Source organism: Pelmatolapia mariae, linkage group LG14, assembly GCF_036321145.2.
Source record: "Pelmatolapia mariae isolate MD_Pm_ZW linkage group LG14, Pm_UMD_F_2, whole genome shotgun sequence".
Lineage (NCBI taxonomy): Eukaryota > Metazoa > Chordata > Actinopteri > Cichliformes > Cichlidae > Pelmatolapia > Pelmatolapia mariae.
In genome coordinates, this window is record NC_086239.1 from 18,859,420 (window position 1) to 18,886,068 (window position 26,649).

The following is a 26,649-nucleotide window of genomic DNA, read 5'->3' on the forward strand; positions in this document are numbered from 1 at the left end:
ATTGGGGTACATCGATTCAGTGGCAATAAAACATTTGTGAAGCCTTTACAGTTATCAGGATTTCTGAATTTCTGAAGGTGTTTTAGTTTTGGATACCACGAGTGCCATGTCTCGTACAGAGAATAGTATTTTTGCATTACCAAAAATTTATCAGCACATAGCCAATGAGCAAATAGCAAATTTAACACACATGATGACTGTACTGTCCACACTTATTTATATTGTTCACTACAGGACATGGGGTCTACTGTATGTCAAAGCAACATACTTGCTGATTTTTCTCTGAGTGACAGCTGCCTGTTGCTGTTTTGGAGACAGCGCTGGAATCATTCTTTCCATCTCTGTCGCTGGTGTTGAGCTGTTGTGCTAAATGTGCGTGTTTTCTTTCTTGAAGTTGAAGAAGAGCTCCTCACAGAGAGGTCTGAGCCTGGTGCTGCACTGGCAGTCTGCAGGCACCGAGAGGAGCTGTGCTCACTCATTTCTACAAATTGTGTAATGTCAATAATGCATGGGTCAGCCAGTAGTATGGGGTACTGTGGTTCATATTAATGTTACTATTATATATTGACAGAATTATTATAGTTTTGTACTTTCTAATTAGCTTTTCATTCATTTTATTTTGACTTTTTGTGTTTTAATTAAGTTTAGTTTCACTTAGTTTCCAAATTAGATTTTCTCACTTCAGTTTAGTTTTCTTTGTTTGAAAATGTTTAGTTTAGTTTTTATTAGTTTCAGTTTTCATTTTAGTCTTTTAATTTGACTGCCTGCTCAACCATTTGGTTTAGCATATTTTGAGAGACTATATATAATGAACTGGAGTACTTAGCTTAACTCAACCTTATTGAGCCATCTCTACCACTTGGTTGAGTTATGTTATCCTAAAAAAAAACACTAGATGGCACTGTGTCAGGATATGGCAGGCCTCATCTGCCACCCTCCAACCAGGAAATCAGAAAGCAAAAAATCACTCTGGACACATGGACTGTTTTGGCTAAAAATTTTAAAGGTAAGTACATTTTTCTGCAGTATAAACATGTCAGAGTCTTTACTGAACATGATTATGTCATTTGATACCAGAAAATAGCTGTAATAAATCCATAATATTTTTTTAAAAACATGCTCAACCAAACGGTTGATTTGTCAATTGATGGTAAGAGTAGCAAAACTTAGCTAATGTTTAGAACTGTTGTTTTAACATATGAAATTGACTATTTACTATTGAATATAAACAATTTAATGATCTATACATGTAAATATGACATGTTTAAATTTTTCCATGACAAATACTGTATGTTACAAAATGTTCTAATGTTTAAAGATTTACTCGCTTTCTGTGATTATTTTTTAAAGTACAGTTTTAAATGACACATGGAAATCAAACCAACTATATTTCTACAATTTTATTTTTTTTTAATGTTTATTAGATGGATTGCAAATCCTTTTATGGAGCAAGACAACTCACCTACCTGGCCCTTGTACCTGAAAATTCTCAGGACTCCGATGGTGAACTGAGTGATGATGACCCAATAGAGGATCCAGATTTTCAACCCAATTTTGCAGATGATAGTGATGAAAGCTGCTTTGATGTTTCCCTGGATGAAGATGCTCCTTCAACAAGTAGATCTAATAAACTTACGCGTAAAATGAGCAAAAAAGGGAAAACTATCCTAAAAACAGTTCCCTTGGATGAAGCAGAGGATACATTAGACCCATCTTCCTCTTTAGTCCCAAAAAAAGACACAAGAAGAATCTGGAAGCATGAGGACATTGAAGAATTTCAAGTTCCAGATGCAAGTTTCGAAACCCCTGACGCCCTACAGTCCCCATTCCAGTACTTCAAAATGCTCTTCACTGATGAAATGATTGATCATATTGCCTATCATACCAATCTGTATTCTGCTCAAGAGTTGGGGGACACAATCAAGACTAGCCCTAAGGAAATTGAAGATTTTCTGGCAATCCTCCTATTCATGGGTGTTTTCAACTTTCCATCGCTAGAGGATTACTGGCACCATGAGTCACGTTTCAGTGTGATAGCAGATATCATGCCAAAGAAGAGATTCCAGCTTGAAGTGGCATTGGCCACTTCACTGTGACAAGCGAGGCCGATGCAATTACTGTCCAAAGGGCGTCTCAAGATGGAAATGCCAAAAATGCAATGTTTTCTTGTGCTTGAATGCCAGTCAGGAATGCTTTGCAGTGTACCACCAGAAGATCTAATCATCAAGGGGTATTGGTGAAGTTGCATGAACGGCAAAAGAAAAGAGCCAGAACTGTTTCAGTGTGTTCTCAAATTTTTCAGTGCAAAATGGCAATGGTATATAATATACCACCAGAATTTTCTGGAAAATAAAATAAAAAATGTTAGTGCTGTTCCAACACTACAGTGAAAAGTTTATGTTAACAACAGGTCAAAAGTGAATTTGTATGTTTATGAATTTTCGGTAATTGCAGATCAAGTTTTTGATCAAATTTACAATATTTTTGTGTTTTATACATTTTGTGGTTTGTTATTATAACGCTCACTGTTGAAATGGAATCCAACAATGTTTGATGTTTTACTACCACAATAAAGTGGGTCAAACACAAAATTGGGTAGTTATTGTTTTGCAAAATGAGTATAACCTTTACTTTTTTCTACTAGTTATGTCTGTAGAACTTTATGTAGTTGTACCATAGAGAGACATCTCAACCGTTTGGTAGAGGGTAATATTTAAAAAACTATAAGGTGTGTATAATTTTTTTTTTTTGATTGTGATCATTATTGACCTAAAGGAATAGAAAATATGGACAAATAATTTTTTCATTGTATTTTTCTTGGTGAGGCAGTCAAAGTGTTAGATTATTGTGGTATGGTATGGAGGCATGATTTAGGAAAATCAGAACAGGTATTACAGTAAGAACACAGTTGAGTCACAGTCTGGTAAACATCCAGAGTCTCAATAAACACATCCATCAGTGCCTCATCAGACAACTGTAATAACAACTTTACCAAACCAGCAGATACTAAAACTAAAGAAGTTTACTTTATGTTTTACTTTATGTTTTTATTGTATTTAGGGCCCGAGCACTAAAAGTGCGACGGCCCTATTGTATCTGCTCTGTTTCTTATTATTATTATTTAGGCAAAACAAGGGCCTTTTTGAGGATTTTAACACGCTCAAAAACTCATGAAATTTTGCACACGTGTCAGGTCTGGTGAAAAATTTCATATTTTAATGGTTTTACATATGAGCATTGGGAAATGGCTCTGGAGCGCCACCTATGCGTTGTTAAATGCAGCCCTATTAACACATAGTTTGAGCTACGTGTATGAAATTTGGCTCACACGTGTATCATGCTGAGATGAACAAAAAGTCAGTGGGACCACTGATGCAAAGCCAACAGGAAGTCCGCCATTTTGTATTTTGGCTCTCATTTTTCCATTTCCAGGCCTCGTACTTTTGCGAACTCCTCTTTGGGATTTGATTGTATAAGCTTCATATTTGGTCAGTGTCAACTACACACCTGGGCCATGTTAAATTGCAGAGCTTTTGAGTTTTTTAGGATACGGTGTGACCGTGGCGGCACGGCGAATTTTGATCATTTGCCATTTGCCTCTCATTCTGTCATACATTGTCCGATCTGGACCAAAGTGCACACATATGATAAGGATCCACCCCTGAACAAATTTCAACTGCCACATTTGACATCAATGACAGCGCCACCTAGTGGCAACAGGAAATGTCATGTTTTACACTTTGGGGTACAGTATAGTGATGGGTGACGTCTGCAGCCTCAAATTTCTCCAGAAAAGCCTTAAGGAGCTGGTCTTGGGTTACAGTGAAAAGTGTGAGTTTTCACGAAAGGGTGTGACCCCAGCAGCATGGCGAACACTGACATCTCACCATGAAGAAACAAATTAGTATAACTCAAAGAAAACCAGTCTGACCAGTACCACACTTTACAGGCGTGATGTCAGACCTGCCCTGAATAGATTGATATGCCCATTGTCAGGAATACGCAGAGTGCCACCTAGTGGGAACAGGAAATGTCACGTCTTTCACTTTGATATACTGATTTTCACAGGTTCATCAGGTCCACCTCAAAAGCGGTAAATATTAACATCAGTCCCTCATGATGCTTCAGTAAGAAAATTGTGAGTTTAAACTGAACGGCGCACCCTGGTGGCAAGGCAGTTCACCAGGAAAGATGAAGTGGCTTTTGAGGGGCTTGGAAAATGCAAAAACTCTTGGAGTTTGGCGCACACCTCCAGTGTGATGAAGGCTTTCTTGTTACGTGATCATTTTCATGGAATATTGCGAAATGGCTCCACAGCGCCCCGTACAAAATTTCAAAACATCAGTCCCTGCTCTGTGTTTCATCTATGAGGTTGAAACCTGGTAAGCTTATGTAAGAGATCAAGATATACAAAAAAGTCTCTTGGAGCAATATCCCAAATCCAACAGGAAGTCAGCCATTTTAAAATGAATGTGTAATTTTGGCAACATTTTCCCTTCTTTTCAGGCCTCATACTTTGACTTTGACTCAAACTCCTCCTCAATCAAAATGACGTGATCTCCTGTGCGTGGAGTCTATAGACCTTTGTGATGATAAATTGCAAAGCTTTTTATGTTTAGCGAAACGGGGTGGTCATGGCGCCACGTGGAGGTTCAGTCACACCAAAAAGTTGTAATCTGCTGTCACTCAAAAGCACAATGTCCAATCTCTCCCAAACGTGGCAGTCATGATTAGAGAGTCGAGCTCGTAAATGTTTGATATGCCATTTGTCAGTAATGGTTAGAGCGCCACCTAATGGGACGACTATAATCATCATTGAATGAGATGAAATTTTAGCTTGTGGTTCTACACATGAATTTCATTAATGTGACATCAGATCGGACGTGCTGGGTGTAGGTGTTGGGCGTGGCTGAACGCGCCGGGGTGCGAGGGCCCTCTTAACGCTGCTTGCAGCTTTAATTTAATTAGTTTTCCAAGTTCACAACATCAGTTCTGTTATTTATTTATTTTTTTGTCCTTGGTTCATTTCACAGAAAAGACAGAAAAGATTTCATTAATGAACTTTGTAGAGGAGAGAATCCAGGTATTGCAACCACTGGTTGTGGATCCATGCACTGGATTTATCTCTGATGTTTTATAAGCACCTATCTCTGTGTGGTAAACCCAAAGACAAACCACACAGAAGTTCATGACATAACTTATCTGTGACTATAAATAACTATAAATAATATGAGTTAACTTTTATTTTATAAAAAGGAATTTAAAGGAATTGGAGTAGTTTGGCTATCGCACAGAGCAAACCCTCAAGTCAGGTTATGCATTCCAGTCAGTGACATGAGAAAGTGGTGTGAGACTATGTGAGAGAGAAGTGAGACATGTAGTGATGACTCTGCCCCTCTCATTCCAAATAAATGAACACTCCTATTGGCAATCACAACTATTGAGTAAAATGAAAGGATTTTTTTCCTGTGCTAAATTCAGTGCAACTTGCAACATATTGATTCAGTTAAATATTCTCCTCTTAAAACGTTGTGCTACAAAAGGGTAATTCCCACAAATACATATAGACCAGTTAGTCTGAGATGCAGCACTACAAAACTATCTCTGGTACTTTTCACACTGAAGTGATGAGAATGAGAGATGAATTAGGTGCAGGAGGGAGGAGTAGGGTAAGGATATAAACATGCAAAGACAATGAAGTGGGGTCATGCAAGGGTTGGACACAGCACACACAAGATACACAAGGATACACAAGGCAGTCAAAAAGAATCAAGCCAGATCAGCTAGAGCTTAACAAACAGCAGGTTGCTTGTAGCTGTCCACTACATACATCACACTTAGTGTTTTTTATTTTACCAAATCACTGCATTTTTTGTAAATATTAATATTTTTATTGTATTTATTGCTGTGCACGCTTTTTATTTCTCTTTCTGTAGGGTTTCTTTGTGTATCTGTAATGTTAGATGTAGTCAGAGTTTAATTTTGACATTGAGGTGAGATGTTTGTGCCCAACTGTTGTGTTTTATTTGTCAAATTTCATCAAGTGTTTAGCAACTGCAAGAAATGGTAAATATCAAATGAATGCAGGAAATATGAATGTGTTTGTGTTGTGATGGGGAAAGAGAGGAACAGTTTTCAGCAATTCTGTGTTAGAAGTAATGAACCTGTTTCTTCCTCTTCTCCTTTCAACTTTGTTGCTGTATCTTAATTCTTCTTCACTGTGTCTGTTGCCAGGCGTCACGCCCTGTGGGGGTGGGGTTCTGTGATGGTAACAATGGTCCCGGGCAGCCGCTATGTCTGCAGCGCTCACGCAAGAGAGGATGACTCCACGAATGACCGTGAAGAGCGAATCTTAGCAGTGCTGGGCATCATTGGGACCATTCTCAATCTTTTAGTGGTCATATTTGTCTACATCTACACCTCCGTCACCTAAGGCTTTCTGCTGGACTTGAGCATGGAGATGCTGGCACAATACTTTTAACAACACTGCCATCCCTCTCTTTAAGTATTTCTATACTAAGAGGGTTTGATTATTTGACGTAAGCGCTGACTTATGAGGATCGTTGGCAGTTTGTTCAGCTGGATTATAACTATTTTTATCTACACCTGCATCTACACTGTTTACTCCTTAAGACAGCTCTGCTCTGCTAGCTAAAGACTGCCTGCAGTCACAGAGGAGGAGCTTCATGTGGAATTGCCTGGACTTTCCTGTACTGTTCATATTAACTGTGTCATTTCTTTCCCCACAGTGTGTCCATTATGGCAACAGTGATATACCTGTATTTATATTGCTCCATAACTGTGGACTAACATTTATGGGATGTCTCAGACAGCAGGAGTGGAGATCATGATTGTCTTCGATTTAATGGTGTTCAAATTTGAAAGCCATGTTCCTTCCACACTTTTGTGCAAACTTGAAAAAAAAACAAACCCAACACTGCCATTTATCTAAAAGGTTACAAAAACAAGACACTTTTGATTCAACCAGAACAAATGAGTTGATAAGAAAGGTATATGCTCCTAAAACTATTACTTGGGACCAACATTGTCAAACTAATCATTATCATTATCAACAGCGGGATCCTTTAGCCTATCTGCTCCCAACACCCATAAATCTACTTGAACAGAACATCGATACTAACACACAAATAATCCCAAGCGTCCAGTGAAATACCACTTTTATTAATTAACAGATTTCTTGAAAAGGTTTTACATGGACCTGACGTGTCCATACGTGAGCACACCAGAAGAAAGATTCCTGGCTGTGCTAGGAGTCATTGGCATTGTCCTTAACCTCCTGCTTCTAGTCTTTGTCTATATATACACTTCTATCTGATACGTCAGTTTTTCTGTCAGAATACACTGCTGTTTATCTATGATCACATTCCTCTAACTTACTACAATGATCACATCTTGCATTAAGGAGGTTATTTTACTGCACTTGCCTAAATTGGTAAACTGTGACGTGGTTTATATCGCATATGGAGATTGCATCTCATTCTAGTTTGTAATGGAAATACAAAATGTGAAAGTATTTGCCCTACAGTTGGTTTTTTATACAGTACTCTTTCACATGTGTGAATCATGAGATGTTTACTTAAGCTTATATTGCTGTATTGAAATACTCTTTATAACGCTTTGACCAATATAGCTCATTGTAGTGTTTCTGTTCATTCCACACGATTACCGATATTAAAAACATGAAGACATGAAACTGGATGACGTTTTAGCCTTAGCAGAAGCTTTGCACATCAGCAAAGATCCCTCTGTGCATAATTGGGGCCACAAAATGATTGTCTGTGTTGTGTTGCCATGTTTCTGTGATTGGATATGGAAGCCAGGCACAGAACAGCAACACAGAGCGCAAAGCATGAAAAAGAGACAATGTCACACAAATCAAGACTGTGTACTTTTGCAGTGCGACACAAAGGACTACAACAGTGATAAACAAACTGGTGAGAAACAGCATGGCTTGTCAGAAAAAAGAGGACATCAAATCTCTCTACAAAGCTTCACCATCTGTCTTGAAACTCAGAAAGGCACAAAAAACTCCCTGGGATTTGGTTACAACCTGTTCAATAGAGCTGCATGTCATTATGGATATAATTTTAGGTTTAAGAGCTGTGACTGTATTGGAGGAGCAAAGCAAACTGCAGCTGACAAGCAAGCAGGGAGGACTGGCTCGAATCTACACTTTATCCTCATCATTCTTTTCTCCACCAACAAGCTGACACCAGAGAAGACATAGTAACACGTGAGTCCCTGCTGTCATTTCACAGAGCACAGGAACCATTTATTTCCCAAAATGAATGACCAGCGACTCTGAGTGCTCTCTTAACTTTCTGAGATTTCTGTTGGCTTGTGTGGAAAACCTTGATATTTTATAATTTCTGCATATGATTACTTGTTACACTGTGTATGTAAGCTCTTAGGTTTAGTAGCAATTTGACATTGAGTGTTTTGTTTGGTTTGTTGTCAAGTAAATCCAAAAGTCACAATCACTATACAAGAAAATGTTTGGAATGAAACTCAGTGTAGATGGTTCTGTTGATCACAGTCTATTTTTATAAATTGTACAGGGTTCAGACAAGTGTGCCCACAGCCTATACTAAATACTGGATTATAAGTGGCCACCACAGACTAGCTCCAAAACTGAGTTAATCCCCAGGGAGTCCCATGGTAAAATGACCAAATTTACAGCAGAAATGACCATGTCTGAATTGTGGGATTTAAAAAAACCTTCTCTTTAAAAAAGTAATTGCATAGGGATTATTTTTAAAATATATATAATTTACCTGTTTTAAATTGTATTAAGGCTTAAAGGCTTAGTAGTGGTACAGCCACTTCGATTGGCAGGTGTGTGCAGACACTTGCTGCTGTATCCTGTAGCTGTATGCGAGGCTTCACCTCTGCTAGCCACTGAAAAGTACCTCTCAAAGTATATGTGGTGTTGGTGCCTTTTGGAATATTTTTAATGCAATTATCTGACAAATAACATGGCTTATTGAGAAGTTGATTACTAACATGCTGTCAAAGAAATCCACGCTGCAATTTAAGTGAGCGATATTCTAGCATTTTGTTGTACTATGCACCTTTTGCAAGTATCTGTGTATGTGTTATGCACCCATACAGTCTATGGATGCACCTTGCTAACCAAGCTTGCTAGCCTTAGCTGTATTACTCCACCCTCTCATCCAAACACAGCCACTTATGGCCAAGGAAAATTTATGTGTTGGCAACCAGAAAGCTAAAACCAAGGCTTTAAAATGGAACTTCATGAACCAATGAATGATTTCATGGTGGTTACATCAATCTTTCACATGTGCTGAAGAAAATTCATTTAAAGATGCATAAGCAACTCACATGAGAACTCTCTGAACTTCTCACTTGCACATTCACGCTTACACAGATTATGATTAGTATGTCTTTTCTTGCAAACCCCTCACTGCATTTTTCCCTGACCTCAAGTAGCACATCAAACTCTTTCTGCAACCTTATAACTGGAGGCTATAACCTATAACCTGTTTAATTATGTTACTGTTTCTTGCCCAGTTCATTGTGTAATCAATGGAATCAATGGACTACCTATAATAATAAAACCTACATTTTAATAAACTGATTTTTTTTCTGTCGTTGTTGTTGAACGATTCAAGTTTTATGTCTGGCAAAGAGTATAAAGTATAAACCAAAAAGTCTTCACTTTTGTGCTCACACACCAGCTGCTTCCATATCAGTTTGTGGGTGTATCTCCACCTTTTATAGCACATAAGAACATTTTAGTGCTAGCCTACTTAGATCATTGAGACTTGCACCTTTATTTCCTGTCACATTTAATAATTTAGCTTGTATTTTAAGTGTGAGCTGAGACACAGAATGAGGCAAACCTTTGGTTTGATGGAAATCTGCTGTAACCCACTAAACATTAGACGTTAGATAGACGTGCAGAACTTGTCTGTCGGTCCATGACCAATTGTGGACATCTATATGACTTCCAAACTAGGTCCACAATTTGGATGTCCAACCACGACCCGACTTGGACATCATTATGATGTTCAACATTTGAACTTTGGACTGGGTACATTTTTTTAAACATCATGTGGACATGGTGCAGGAGTTTTACATGATTAATAAATGTAATATTTTTGTGTTTATAAATATCAACATTGTTGTTATCCACATGACACATATAAATACAGATTATATATACACTAGCATGATTGATTATGTGTTAGCCTATTGATTTATTCAGTACATGTGGGGGGTTTTCTGTTATTCTACATTTTCCAGTTTTTCTTTAACTGGTTTATTTATTTCGATTAATCAACATATTTGCTTTCAACCAGGTTAAAACTGTCATTTCTTAAAATGTGTTGAAATAATAAAAATGCTGAAATCCATGTTAAAATGTAAAATAATAAGGGTTAAAGTACAATATTTAGAAAAATTTTAGAATTCCTTTTAAAAGAAGCACAATGTATTGTGAAATTTTAAAATAGCATTGGCTGTATATATGGTTTACTTTACAAGTATCCTGCTTTATTGTGAAGAGATTTGTAAAAGGAAGTGAATGTGATTGTGATCGGTAGCAGGACTGAGAGAAGTTGCATTATAAAAACAAGATCTATAAATGAGTTTGATATTGAAAAAACAACCACATTTGGACTATAAATAGCCCGTACATGGAGGTCCTACGGATGACAGCACTAGATGTTTAACCCAAACCTAATCCAGCAGTAAGAGAAAATAAAAATGATATTGGATCAGCAGGTAAAAGTAAAATGTAGGTGCAGGTGGAATTGGGGCAAAATCTAAAGAAAAGATATTACAAATATTACAAAGATAAAGATATTACAATGCAAAAGTAGCATTGCTGTGCCCATCAGAGCATGCAAGGGAAACGCTGCTTGTCCAACCCTGTATCATGGCAAGAGTGTAATAGACATGACGGTCCACCATTTCCATTTCACTTTTTAGGCAGAAGTTGCAGTACGTTGTAGTAGGCTGCAGTACCAGCATAGTTTGATATTTTATTTCAAGTCAACATGAAAATAATCACGGGAAAGTGTTTAAATAGACATTACTAACACATTTATATGTAAATATATATTAGCCACCTAGTTAAAAAATGTTTCTGCCATAGAACAATCCTTTAGGGTTTGAAGTATACAGGGTGGGCCATTTATATGGATACACCGTAATAACATGGGAATGGTTGGTGATATTAAAGTCCTGTTTGTGGCACATTAGTATATGTGAGGGGGCGAACTCCTCAAGATGGGTGGTGACCATGGTGGCCATTTAGAAGTCGGCCATCTTGGATACAAGTTTTTTCAATAGGAAGAGGGCCATGTGACACATCAAACTTATTGGTAATGTCACAAGAAAAACAATGGTGTGCTTGGTTTCAACGTAACTTTATTCTTTCATGAGTTATTTACAAGTTTCTCTTTGTTCACAGCCATTGACATGTTGAAGAGGTTAACACGTGAGGAGCGGATCGAAATTGTGTTGATATCTGGTGAACGCAGTAACCGGGTCATTGCAGCAGATTTCAATGCAAGACACCCTACGAGACCACCCATCTCCCATGCTACAGTTAGCAAACTGCTTGCTAAGTTTCGTGAAACTGGTTCAGTGTTGGATTTGCCAAAATGTGGACGCAAGAAAACTGTCACTAATGAAGAAACATCAGTGGCTGTCCTAGCTTCATTCAGCAAGAGCCCACAGCGTAGCACTCGCCGCATGTCACTGGAGAGTGGCATTAGTCGAACATCCCTTTGGCGGATATTAGCTACTCACAAATGGCACCCTTACAAACTCCAGCTACTGCAGCATCTCAACGAGGATGACCCAGATCGGCGCACAGAATTTGCAGAATGGGCAAAACAAAAATTGGAACAGGACCCTCAGTTCACGCAGAAGATTTTGTTCAGTGATGAGGCAAACTTTTATGTGAATGGTGAAGTTAACAAACAAAACCACTGCTATTGGTCTGACACTAACCCACATTGGATGGATCCCTCCAAGACTGTTGGAACAACAAAAGTGATGGTTTGGTGTGGTATATGGGGTACAACGATAGTGGGTCCATTCTTCAATCTCAAGGCCACTGGATATTTGAAATTGCTACATGATTATGTGTTTCCCTCTTTATGCATTTAAGCTGGCACGTTCCCTGAGTTTTTCCAGCAAGATGGTGCACCACCACATTATGGGTGCCAGGTCCGAGCATTCCTAGATGAACAGTTTCCTGGAAAGTGGATTGGTCGTCGTGGGCCAGTTGAATGGCCCCCAAGGTCTCCCGATCTGACCCCCTTAGACTTTTATCTTTGGGTACATCTGAAGGCAATTGTCTATGGTGTGAAAATACGAGATGTGCAGTAGTGATGGTAAATTCGATTCTTTTTACTGAATCGAGTTTTAATGAGTCACTCACCAAAGTGAATCGGGTTTCTTAAGTCATTTGAGTCACTGAGTCAGTTGACCAGAGAGTGCAAAAATGTTTATTTTCACTCAAACTTAATTTGTTTCTCTTTTAATGTAAATCCTACTGCTAAGATGAATGATTGTAAAAGACAACAACTATTTTCTTTAGAGCAAAAAAGAGCAAAAAAATTCTAAAGGGAACATTTTTTTATTTTTATTTTATTTTTATTGGTATTTTCCTTAAATGTGTCAAATATATATTTTCTCATCTAAATGTCCACTGAGCTGTGAGCCAGGGGGCGGTAAAGTGCCTTAACATTGGTTGCCAACCAAGAAGAAGAAGAAGAAGAAGAAGAAGCTGTGAGCCAGGAGGGAGGGGGTGAGTGAGTGATTCGTAACAGGAAGGGAGGGGGTGAGTGAGTGAGTGAGTGATTCGTTCAACTCGTTTGAGCTATGAGCCAGGAGGAAGGGCGCCCAGGGCGCACACACACACACAAAAAAACATATTAAGGATTGTACATTAACAAAAAACTGTTGTAGGAACCATACTGAATTTCGCTAGAGAAACACACACACACACATGAAGAGAGAGAGAGTATGCATCGTATGCAAACAACTACCAAACAGCCATCATAATTCGTCATACAATGAGAACAGGACAAATCAACAATTGACAATGACTAATTAATATTAAAATCTGTAACATAATGTATTGTTTGGAGTTTAGTCTGTTACTGTTACTATTTTTACCATTTCTTCTTGGAGCAACTGTAACCCACATAATTTCCTTAGGGATTAATAAAGTATTCTGATTCTGATTGTTTCAGGATACATAACCCGCCATTATCCAATGACACATCTGCTTACCTGTATCTTTTGCTCGTTTCTCCTCATCTTCTTTTCTATTTTTTCTAAACTGAGGACCTGATGGCTTTGAACATTTCTTGTCCATCTTCCATTGGTTTTAATTTTGCACTCCAGTATGAACACACATCCCCCAACCCGAGGATCACCACAACATAACCTAATAGACCTACACCTTAGTTCACAGATTCAGTTTGTCAAGGGTTTATTTCTGGGATTTCGCACAACCCAGGATTCAAATCATGGACACATAATGGGCTTGGATTTACAACATTATGAATGAAATGTGCTCTATTTGGAAGCAGCCGGCCCCCCTCCCCTTTCGACGGGTTGTGTGTGAGACTTTAAATCATCAAACTGTAACTTATAAATTTTAAATTGTTATTGATGCCTTTACTCCTGGTCCCAAAGTGTGTATTTATTTTCTTACTCTTCTTATATTTATTGTTTGTTTACTTGCACTGCTGTAACTGGAGCCTCGTCGTCTCGTCTCTCTATATACTGGACTGTATGTAGCGAAGATGACAATAAAGTTTACTTTGACTTCAGCAGCAAGCAGGCGCACCGAGGGCTCTCGCGCTCACTTTTCGAGTATAGAATTTCGAAAAATCATCGGTGCAAATTATAAGTCTGTATCATGATGTCTGGTGTTTTCGTGTTTGTTGGTTTGTTTTTATTTTGTTTCATTTTGCGACTTGGTTATTAGACGCCGCCCCGCCCTCTCCTCCCTATGCCGCAAGCAGCAGGCGCACCTCGCAAACGGAGGGCGCCCTTACTCCCAGCAAATGGGCGATGGAAAACCGATCGGTACGTGTGACATTCCCAATATGCGCTGGCATGACGTCGGGGCAGCATGAATACGAGCAATTTTTTTTTTTTTTTTAATTTGCCGATGCCCGTGATGCCGCCCCCCACCACGATGCCGCCCGGGCTACCGCCCATGTCGCCCGTATCTAAAACCGCTACTGGGAAGGGGGTTAGTGAGTCCTGAGTGATTCGCTTATGCTATGATTCAGCACAGCAAGGGAGGGGGTGAGTGATTCAGTGATTCGTTCAACTAGTTTGAGCTGTCAGCCAGGAGGGAGGGGGTTAGTGAGTCCTGAGTGATTCGCTTATGCTATGATTCAGTACAGCAAGGGAGGGGGTGAGTACCTCAAATGTGCTGTTAGCATGCTAGCTGAGCGATGCTACTGTGAACCGAGGAGCTATTGTCTTGATGTGAGCTTCTACTCAGGGTTTTTTCTTCCAGTTCAGAGCAGGAATGTTTTTGTTAATAAACTGGCTATTGTTTTTTTCGCCACAATTTTAATTATAAGCTAGATATATTTCTACTAATGGAATTAGTTTGCTAACAGCAACAGAGATGAGTCAGTGAGACCGTTGCGCTTGTGAATCATGATTCACGAGTCAGTAAAGTGATTCTCGACTATTGAACGATTCGTTCACGAATCGAACATCACTAATGTGCAGCACCTGAAACTACGGATACTGGATGCCTGTGCTGGCATTTCTCCTGCGGTGTTGCTATCAGTGTGTGAAGAGTGGGAGAAGAGGGTTTCATTGACTATCCAACACAATGGGCAGCACATTGAACACATTTTATAAGTGGTCAGAAACTTGTAAATAACTCATGAAAGAATAAAGTTATGTTGAAACCAAGCACACCATTGTTTTTCTTGTGACATTACCAATAAGTTTGATGTGTCACATGACCCTCTTCCTATTGAAAAAACAAAAGTTGTATCCAAGATGGCCGACTTCTAAATGGCCACCATGGTCACCACCCATCTTGAGGAGTTTGCTCCCTCACATATACTAATGTGCCACAAACAGGACTTTAATATCACCAACCATTCCCATTTTATTACGGTGTATCCATATAAATGGCCCACCCTGTATTTCAGGGTCCTTCTAAACAAATATAGCACAAGACTCAAACAGATGAAATATATGTAATATCTACATTTAACCTAACATGTCATATAATACTGAAATGTTGCATATTGGGATTTAAAATCTAACTGTCAGTGTGCAGCAACTAATGAAGACAATATACTGAGAGTAAAAAATCTATATTTGGAAAGTGGCCATGCCTTGGTCCAGTAGCTGGGCTTTATCTTCAGTGTCTGAATGCAGTTCAGTTTCTCAGTTGAGACCAGTTTTAACATGACAGGCTGATTGCTAAGTGGACCAATGAGAGGGTAGAGCCTGGAGGGTGAATCCTGGCCATCTGCTGTCCCTACAGACAACCATACAATCTTCTCAATGTACAAACACACGCGCACATATGCACACACTTTCTTTTTAACAATGCACCTCAAACTCGTTAGTGCTTGTAATGTAGAATGGGAATACTCTTCAGTACCATAGGAAAAACAAGTGGGACTTCTGTCTAATGCTCCAGGCAGTAATTGTTGACTCAGTATTGAAAACCATGAGGTTCAGACAAGCAAATGAGTCCATATTCAAAAATGCTCATTCTGAGTCTGAGCTCGTCACTGACTTGCAAGCACTGATCTCATGCTTTTTTTATGCTGCATGAGCTGAATTGATTTTCAGAATACATTGTATCCAGGCTGGCTGAGACTAGACAAGAGAAAATAATCTGGAGGATCACTGAAATGATATTGTTATTTCTGAGCAGCAAAGCTGAAGAATGTCGGGTTATCTTAGAACCAAAACAACTGACTGAAGACAAAAATAAAAAATACACACAAATTTGCATGGGCAAGCTGAATTTCTTTGCCCATTTGTGCATAACAGATTGCAGTTGTACAGTATTTTCTGTGTTAGCTGCAGCACAACTCCACCCAGAGGAAAAGGGTGAGAAAGCTCCTGGTGCATGGGTAACTAATCATTTGACTGCAAATTATTTTCTGAGTGAATTAACTGATGAACTCAAATAAGATATTGCTGATCATTCAAACTGGTGACATCTTGAACCATTACCCCACAATTCATGGTGGCTCTTTATCAGGAAGTTAAACCATCAAATAAAAGAAATAAAGTTGCATCATTTTGCAAATTTCTGATGAAACTGTTAAAAGAAAGATATGATACAATCTTTGAGAATTTAATGTAAACACATGAAAGCATGGATCCATCCTCCAGCGGCTGTTGGTGTGGTGGTGTAATGTTGTGGTGGTTATTTTCTTGGCAGACACTGGGCTCCTTAATAACAACAAAGGATCTTTTAAACACAACAGCCTACCTTGAGTATCACTGTTTACTATGACCATTCCTTTTGACCACAGTGTACCCATCTTCTAATGGCTGCTCCAGCAAGACAATGTCACATATCACAAGGTTTAAATAAGCTCAAACTGTCTTCTTAAACAGTTGTACAACAACTTCACGATGCTAAAATATCAATATGTAACAAGATCTCTGATGAATGTTTCCAGCTCTTTGTTGACTAATGCTATGAAGAATTAAAGCAGTTCTGAAGAAAATCCCCCAGAAAAAATAAAAAAGAGGGGGCGGTCCACTGCAATGACAGCAAGGTGTAACGATGAGTGTATAAATCTCATGTAACACACTATAATAAACAGCTTATAGCTTTGAAATTATATTGTGTTGGACCAATGAACTCTGACATTTTATTTGATTGCATTGCACTTTTTTCCCATGACATATGCATTCAGCAAAATAAGAGGGGCTACACATTTTGCAGAAGAAGAGTCTATCTGTAGGATTCACTAGACCATGGAAATTGGAAAAAAACTGGAAGGGACTGCAGACATTTTTCCAATGCTGGAATGAAGAACAGAAATGAGAAATGCATTATATTTACATATTTAATTTACATATTTAATACCTTGCTTTTAAATTATTTAGCTTTTTTAATAATTTTACATTATTTCTGTTCATTCCTAAATACTCAGAGATGTTTTCTGGATAACTCGATTAAAATCTATCTTTGTAATAGGAAATCTGAAAAGAAAGTCAGGGGCCACTGCAACTCCTCCATATTCTTTTTTCCAATTTAGTAAGGCCCCTTTAAATGACTTGGAATAACTAAATGAAAAATCTAGTCTGGCTGTGAATTTAAATTTTCACTTTTTATCAGCCAGATTCAGCTTGGTGGTTTGGTACTGTGTTAACTTTAGGTCCTCTGGGTTTCTTTCTTTCTGGTTTATTCTTCTGGTTTGTCAGTAGGGTGCATCCTAATTGTGTGTTATCTTAAATGCACTAGGAGTCAGAAAATAAGGTTATCACCCACATAGTAGAGCTTTTTTTAAGTAGCTGCTTTGGCAGACCTGTGCTGTTGTGTGCAGCCATGTTCAGCCAGCCATATAAACTAACAGTGTGTCCTCGGGCACCCCATGAGACAGCCACTGACCTAACTAATATGGGTGCTGCCCTCTACACACACACACACACACACACACACACACACATGTCTGGTTTGCTATCCTCGTGGGGACATCCCATTGACATAATGCTTTCCCTAGCCCCTTACCCTAACCCTAACCATTAAAAATGAATGCCTAACCCTAACCCTTACCCTAAACCTAACCATAACCTAATTGTAACCCTGACAGTAAAACCGCATTTTGAGTGTGAAAATTGCTTTCAACCCCAAGGGGACCAGGATTTTGGTCCCCACGGTGCAGAAAGTCCCCACCAGGATAGTAAAAGTCAGATTTTGGTCCCCACCAGGATAGTACGAACCCGTACACACACACACACACACACACACACACACACACACACACACACACTTATTAATACATGGCCTAACAGTCTCATACACACCAGTCGTGGTCTCCAGCATAGCTGTGACCACAGCTCCAATGTATAATCCAGTGTGATCTAATAATAAAGAGTCTGATTTCTCTGTTACCATTCTGTCTTACCCTCTGCACCCTCTGTACCACAAACATTTATGCTCTCTCCTCAGTGCCTTGGTCCATTGTTTGATGCGTTCCTATTTTAGTCTTTAGTTAGTTTGCCAGTTCAAGCATGAACCCCATCTCTGGCTGCGAGCCTCAAGCCATTGTCAGTGAAACAAGAAAAGATGTTTTATGTAAACAGTAATATAATGTCCTACTTGCCTGTTGAGTGTAACAATTCCTTCACAAATTCGCCCAGCCTGGAAGGAATATACCCACTGAGTCATGTACTTTTAGGTTCATGTTTATTATCTCTAAGCCACTTTGAATGCACTTAGGTTGCTGTTTAATGTGCAAGTTACAGTGTGTCTGACAAGATCTAAGTTATTTACATCATATTCTACTTTCAAACTGCAGAACATTTCCCACTTGGAGCAAGAAGAGAAATAAACAGATTATTGTAAGCTAATCGCTATTATTGAACTAATTTGTTAAAACTCTAACAAAAAATGCAGTTCTTAACAGGGGTCACACAGTAGCTCATTCGTGTTTAATGCTAATATACCAATAGTTATTTGGGTGTACATGTAATTAAAGCATAGATTAGCTTATACATTCTGTATGTAAAAATCAGAAAATGTAACCTTAACATTACTAACTTATGATGATGATGTTAATATCTCAATACTACTACTTTGTCTACTTCTATTTAAATAATAATAATAATAATAATAATAATAATAATAATAATAATAATAATAAATATTTCTTAGAACACACTTACTGATTACCTTTTAGAAACTTCATGATCAGGCCCAATGGTGTTTATCTTCACAGGCCCTTTTCTGGTCCAAGGCTTCTTTGCTGTCCTTTTTCCCAGATAAAATCAAGAGTTGATGATACTTTTACTGCTACGAGGCTCTAAACCAATAGACCTCAGGGGAACACACAGAGTTCCTTTCTTTTTTCTTGTTCTTAAAACACAGTATGGAGTACAGATCAGCGTTTACCTAGGACAAGAATTCCCTCATATTAAGAGTCTGTGCTGAATTTTAAGCTACAGATCAATTAAAGAGAGTAAATAGCCTATCTGGCACTAACAAACTGATGATTAATCCTCAGTTAAAGCCTTGTTTCACAATACAGGGAGAGTGCATTATTTAAACTCTTACATACATTATCACACAATGTCCTGTTTAACCTAAGACATACAAACATAACAGTCATTATGATTTAATATATTTTATTGAAAGTAAAATTCACAGGAACATTTTGGAACTGTTGGGATTTATTACATAACCGTGTATGACCATTACAACCATTAAACCCTTTCCTCAGTGCTACCTAATAAGAGAATTCCCCCGACCTACTCTCCATAATTCAACTTGCATGAATACTTTAAACAGAAAACATAAACAATTTCCTTAGTGGAAATTAGTCAGCGTATTTAAAGCTGTGGTAGGAAACCTTTAGTGTGTGGAACTGTGTTTCCCAAACGCAGTTAAATGGCAGCTAATCTAGCTAACGTGATGAGCCCTTAATGTTTAGATGGTTTGGTCATATTTCAGGCGCTTGTGGTTGCAGGTGAGGTGAGTCTGTGTCAAAGCGCCCTCTGACCTCTGAAAGGTCAGCCTTGGACTCTGTCACCACTGTCCCATAAAAATACACATTTTGTGTACAGTTTCAAAGTTTAAAAATGTCGTAAAACAACAGTTTTCCTTGGTTTGACCTTACAGAACCCTGTGCAACAGTATAAGATTTTAATGTATTGTTAATGTATATGTTTAACGTTTAAATGTTTAAAGCTGTTTCATGTTTAAATTTCCAATCTGTAAAATTGCAATGTTGTCATTTTGAAAAGAGTGTTCAATTGAGAAGGCTATTTCGTATTCTAACTTACATAATGACACTGTTAGCTGATAATAATGCAGTATCAGAAGGGTTACGGAAAGAAAACTTAAAAGATTCAAATTTCTAATGCTATTTAGCACATTTTGTTTAATAATGCAGTGAGCTGTCGCAGGAATTATAGGGGGACGTGATGCTCATTGGTAATGCTGTTTTTCTCTCATTACTTTGCAGTTGCAGTTTTGTGGTGTTTTTTAGAGTTTGCCCCCGTTCCAAATTACTTATCACTCATGAGTCTTCAAAGCCTGAAGCTCAGTCAGCACAGCTGTGACTGATGAATACACACACTCAAACAAACCAACACACACACTGAGGAGAGACAGATAATAGATATTTAGAGGTGGAAGAAATGCGTCTTTCGCTGTAAAGCTTGTTCCTCATCTAAAGATTGCAGATTTCACATCTCTTGGGTCTCATTATTCTTGTGTTATTTGCTTCCCACGAGAGCCCCTGATCAATTAATGGGATCGCTTTTCTCACTCCCTGTAAGGTCTGCTAAGTCTGTTTTAGCAAAGGAAAAGGTAAACAGTAATTATACTAAAGACTTTCAACATTTTTAGTCAAGTATTGCAAATTTGTTAAAGATTGATACGATAAAATAAAATAGAATAAAAGTGCATATTGTCTACACAAAATAGCATGTTTATTAGGCATATTCAGTTTATTTGTTGCCATACATTTATGGTTGGACTGCATTACTGTTATCCAGATCCAGATGATTAATTATTAATGCAAGTGTTCTCATGTCAGCACTCATCTGATTTCTATATATTTGCACATTTAAAGCATATGAATTTATTTAGGATTGATTTAAGAAAGAGAAGAATCAGTGACCAAACGTGCAACTGGTTAGATACTGTCTCTTGTGGTTTACCATGCATTTGGTTTAAGTAACAAGGCCTGAAGGAGTTAGACCATGACCCTAATTGACACCTCACCTCGGCTTAAAATACACCCTCAGTGGATCTTTAATTCAGAGGTTCATCAGCGGCAAAAACTGCTCGTGAATGGGAATCTGCACTAGGCTGTGTATATCTGCTCTTTTCACCTTGATAGTTTAAGGTGCAAAATGAAGACCGGTGTACTAAGGAAGCAATGGCACTTAAAGAAGGGGATGTTTTCAAGCAACAGCAGCTGGTAGATTGAAACATCCCCAAAATATTGCAATTCTAAAGTGTTCTTAAACATTATTCATTCACGAATCCTCAGATAAAAAAAAGCAGACTTATCTATCATACTCATACACGAATGCAAGTGAAATCTGTGATGTCACCATGAAATATTTGAGGCCCTTCACTCCCATGGTAACATTACACAGTGGACACACACATTCACACACTCATGCAGCAGCAAGCCAACTTTACATGACCTGACACAGAAATAGTGGCAGGGCAGCTGAGCAGCTTCTTGGCCTTGTGTAGCAGTCTGTGATGCATGACGCACAAAACAAAACCAAAAAAACCAGCATCTCTTTATTCGCTCACATTACAAGACCTGTGGGTCCTCGGAGCCCTGGGAGAGGAGGATACAAGTGGCTTTAAATCTGAGAGCAACCGGTCGCGCACGCAGTCCTGCCAGTCATCATCTCTGTGAACATTTGGATCTATTTGCTTTGGGAGTGGATTGTCATTGACGTCGAAGTAGTTTTTATTGCTCTCTGAGGGATTCTGAAGGGTGAAAAATGGAGCCCGGTTTGGAGCCAAGGGACGACAGAGGAAAGAGAACACCAGAAAGAAACACCAGAGAGGTAAAGTGCACAAAATTATGAGTATTTTATTTTCCCCAAAGGAAAGGTGACTTATGTTTATAAACTTTAAGAACAAAATATATTAAATAAATAAAAATTTTAACTTCTCAAGACTGTTTTTTTAAAGATATCACTTTTAAAAGACAGAGAAAGACACTAAAGTGTGTGCTAATAGGCACCTGAGTGCAAATGACAGAATGTAATTGAATAGCTCATATGGGTAAAATAACTTACATGAGACATATTTATTATATTCTATACAAGTGGGACATAAAATGTGTACAGATACAAACCTACATATGTGAACAAATCATAGATACAAAAAAGAATATAATACTTCTTACTGCATGTCTAATAAAACAAACAAAAAAACTTAGATACAACTTTATCAAATGTAAATCTTTTCGGGACATGAAATGTGTCCAGATGTGGAGCTAATTACAATGAACAGAATAGAACCGAACAGAAATGTTTTATTTGATCAGAGGTCTGGTTTGTGGCTGGTGTAATGCATGTGACAATGACGCCATCTGGTGGCTGATATATGTCACATCCAATAGAAATCTTGACTTTTCGTTGTGGGAGAAGAAGGTAAAATAAATACAGCTCAGCTCTATCAGCTGTGCAGGTGTTGCGCCATAAAATTGACCAGAAATTAGTGCAGGAATTTAAAGTGTTACATTTTGGGTATATTTAAATCTAAGTCCAGACTTCTGAGGCAGAAGAGCTCCTACTCCCCCCTCAGGCTTTTTCAACCTCGCTGCCATAATGAATGCTTCAGGAAATCATTCCTGCTGTTCTCTATAAAGCTGTATAAGAACTCTTCACTCTGATTGGTGAACAGCTGTCAAGCATTGGATCCCAAACATAATTTTGTATTATACCTTCATGGAGCTGTTTTTCATAGATTTATAGTGTACAAATTATTTATTATTCAATTTGCACTTCTCTCTTACAGTGCTAGTTCTTTTTTTTTTTTTTTTTTTACTGTTTTTAAGTAACTTTATTTTTTCATTCTTTGTTTTTTATAACTGTTGTAAATATGTAAATTCCTGCGCTATCTCATAGTATAAGACCCTTACTGGTAGATTCTATTCTATAGATAGATGGCCTACAATCTGTCAAAAATAAGTCAAACATATCTCTTATTAATGATGATTGAGCCAGAGAGAACATTCCAAACACAAAGTAGAAGCTGCAATCAGTTTTTGGCAAAGTGACTTTTATATCTTTTATTTATCTGGGTAAAAAGTCTCTTTAAGATTAAAAGTGTGTTTTTCAAGAGAGATCTGGCCAAGAGGGCGGCTTAAGTTCTAACAAATATAACAAATATATCACAATTTTATAAACATTTTAAAAAAAGGACTATATTAATGATAATGTGGGTACAATAATGCAGAGTGATAAAAAAAATACTTACAGATCATGTGTTTATTTTATATATAACCCCATTCATAAATCCTCTTCAATACAGTCAACTGACTAATAGCAGTAAATATATTAAACATAAAAACCCCACACATACCTGTGCTTTCCCTACTCTGTTTCCATTCTGCACAGCGGCGACTCACTTTACTGTACACCTCTGTCTTTCAGGTGTCGGACGATCTTGTATGTGCAAATCATCAGTCAGTAAGATGCAAGGTTGACCCTGATCACCTGCTCGGCCTTGTGGGCATCGTGGGCACAGTGCTCAACCTGCTGGTTGTGGTGTTAGTGTACATCTACACCCCTGTCTGACGCAACTACAAACACACCGAACAGAAGGATTTACAGCCTATTGCAAGAGTCCTGTTTTTTGATAATGTTTGTGTTACATTGTTGATATTAAGGAGAATAATTTACTGGCAATCACTGTAATGGCAGATGTTCAGCGTTCGATCTTTCTTTGCAAATTGTGTCTGCAATGTCACCACTTCATTTCCAGACTCATTAAGAATTGTAGACAATAATTACACTGCAATTATTATAAAATCAACAGGATCAAAGAACATTGCTTTTATACTGTATGGATGTTTCCTGCTTGTTTGATGTGGTTTTGTAAACTGATTTTTGCAAATAAATTTGTCTTTGCACACCAACCGAGCAGTATTCTGGTGTATATTTGCATTTATTTTTTGAAGCAAATATTCATTTTTTATATACACAGGAAGAAATAACCCAAATTTTTATTTATAGCTGCAAGCCTACTTCTTTGACCCATCACAGAGGACTGGCAAACAGCAGGGAAAGAACAGGATGTGCCTCATAAAAAAATCATCAAATAGTGACATAAAAACAGTGTTGGAGGGAACAAGTGGATCATCTCCAGTTCTATGTAAAATATAAATCCAAGTGTAACTCTGCAAATCAAGAAATGACAGAACTATCGTAACTCCATTAACGAGGACGGCTAGCATTAGAACAGGTGTAGTGTGTGATTGTTAAATCCATGTGTGTACACGTACTGCATTTTTAGATAAAGAAGCCAACGTGTTATTTTGTCCAGCTCACTCTGGTATTCGGAGAAAATATACCCATAACAATGATCAAACATCACAATATGTTTGTTTTGAAAAAAACAATTTAAGGTGCAGGAGCAGTATAATTATTTAAATGATTAATGTTTATATCAGGCAATATCTGATAGCTGGTGATGATGTCAATCTTTTCAGAAACAGCCTTCAGGTCGTCCAGGATTAATCTGATGCTGTGGGACGCGTTGATGATGGCGCTCTGCGATGCATTCAGCTGTGATGTTGCACTGCGCACCTTTAACATAAAAAAAGAAAAAGCCAGATAACTTAATATTCTGAATTTGCAGCATCTATTTAAACAGCTAGTTAGCTACTAGTCAGACAAAATATTTACATCTGTTCTACTTTTTATCATTTGAAGTATCACTGTAGTATCCACGGGAGACCGTCCTCTCTCCCTTTCTCTTCGCCCTACTTCACAGACATCTACTACCTTCAGAAATTTTCTGATAACTCTACAGTAGTAGGATGTATGGGTAATAGACGGCAATGAGGAAGAGTACAGAACTGAACAACCTTGTGACGTCGTGTAAGCAAAACCATCTGCAACTTACCTTTGCAAACAACCCTATTCCCATTCATAGGGTCTGTGTCGAAACAGTAGAGGAAGACCAACACCACGGCGCTCACATTGTCAATTAATCGGACAGAAGCCATCTATAAGGAAGGCTTCTCCCATCTCTATTTTCTCAGACGATTGAGGCCCTTTAACATCTACTGGACAAAGCTCAGGATATTTTATAAGTCTGTGGTGGCCAGTGACATGCTCTATTCTGTGGTGTGATGCAGAATCGGTTTGAGGGTAGCGGATAATGACGGACTCAATAAATGGATCCGCCAAGAGAGTAATGTTCTGAGTGTGGAGACTCTCTGATACAGGTTTTAGAAAACAGGAGGGCTGGCCAAGTTAAAGTCAATAATGGACAGTCTTTTAACACCCTCTACATATCGCGCTTGAAGAGTCACAGGAGCATGTTCAGTAAAATACACTTTTAAGCATTATGCACCACAGAACTCCATAGGACGTCAGTTCAACTTGTGATCATCATCCTTCATAACTTTTCCTTATGAGATTTGGACTAGTTTCACTTCTAGTGTCTTCTGTAAACTGTATATAGCATTATTTGATCTTTGGAATATTTGAAAAATGCAGTTTTACTTATTTTTGTTATTGTTATTCTATTTTCTGTCTTTCACATTTATATTTCCCCCCTGGGATTATTAAGGTATTCTGATTGAAACACTGCAGCTGTAATATAATATAGACTGCATGCTGTATAGCTATGCAATTTGTATATCTAAATATCAACCTACCTCCCTGCTGGCACTGCCATAGACTTGTCGTAGTGTCTGTCCCACATCAGAATACAGTCGGCTGTTAGACTCCTGCAGCTTTTGTTGTAACAGGGTCTCACCTGAAAACAGAATTATGTGCTGAAGTTACTCAGAGCAAAACTAGATTGGTCTTTAAGTTCACATTTAAAATGTATTTGTGACGAGACACTGTAAAGGCCCACTTCCAAATCCTCTCAAAACTGTCAAACACATCTCAGTGTTGTTAAAACAAAGCTGATACATATGAGACAACCTTGAAATTGTTAACTAGTAAGAAAAGACTAGTATGTATAGTCTTGGATTGGGTTGGCCGTACTTTCACACAATAAGGACTGGAGTTTTTATTCATCTTTACCGTGTGGCCTGTGTGAGGGGCTCGGTCTGTCTTCCACTATGGAGTGCATGTCAGGGTGGTCTCTAACTACAATTAGAGGAGGGAGGTCTCTCTTTAATATCTGAGCGCTGTCATGGCTCCCAGGAGCCTGCTCCGGCTCGCCCTCGCTGTCCGTTTCAGACGCCTCCCCTGGAACCTGAAAGCATCCATAAAAAAGATACAAAAAATAAATTAAAATGTAGATTCATGGCTGAATCTAAATTTTAAGTCACTGGCTGAAGTGCATAAATCACTCTCAAAACCACGCATACAGGATAACGCATGCAGGACAACCTTGGCTCCGACCGAGGGAGTCAGAGAGGTGATGTAGACTTCATCATCGGAGTCTGTTTCAGACGCTTCGCCCTGGACCACTATCGGGTACCTGCCGGCCATGACTACGAAAACATAAACAACATCTTACTTCAGGTTTATTCATCTAGAGATAGCAATACCATTAAATGTGTCTTATATAATGTAGACTTCATTGAAATGAAAATAAAAGTCACAAACCTTCCCTGAAAGACCAAAACACAAATCACATGAGCAACAAGGAAGTAGCAACGGACGTTTCATGCCTATTGGACATTCAAGACATGACGTTTCATCCCACAATAGGATGCTAGCGCTCACGAGTCTGTTTGT

At 38.3% G+C, this 26,649-nt stretch overlaps 1 protein-coding gene across 2 annotated transcripts; it reads right to left on the reverse strand.

The window, feature by feature from the left end:
- Window positions 1-23,881: 23,881 nt before the first annotated feature.
- On the reverse strand, window positions 23,882-26,580 carry bloc1s3 (biogenesis of lysosomal organelles complex-1, subunit 3). Of its 2 annotated transcripts, XM_063493414.1 has the most exons (5): window positions 26,518-26,580; window positions 26,299-26,402; window positions 25,987-26,161; window positions 25,611-25,711; window positions 23,901-24,531 (listed from the first exon to the last, which is right to left on the reverse strand). In XM_063493414.1, the coding sequence occupies exons 2-5, from the start codon at window positions 26,398-26,400 to the stop codon at window positions 24,346-24,348; spliced, it is 564 nt and encodes a 187-aa protein (XP_063349484.1). In that variant the 5' UTR covers window positions 26,401-26,402; window positions 26,518-26,580; the 3' UTR covers window positions 23,901-24,345. The 2 variants fall into 2 exon arrangements, with proteins under 2 accessions (XP_063349485.1, XP_063349484.1); XM_063493415.1 differs by lacking the exon at window positions 26,518-26,580 and having other exon boundaries at window positions 23,882-24,531; window positions 26,277-26,384.
- Window positions 26,581-26,649: the final 69 nt, after the last annotated feature.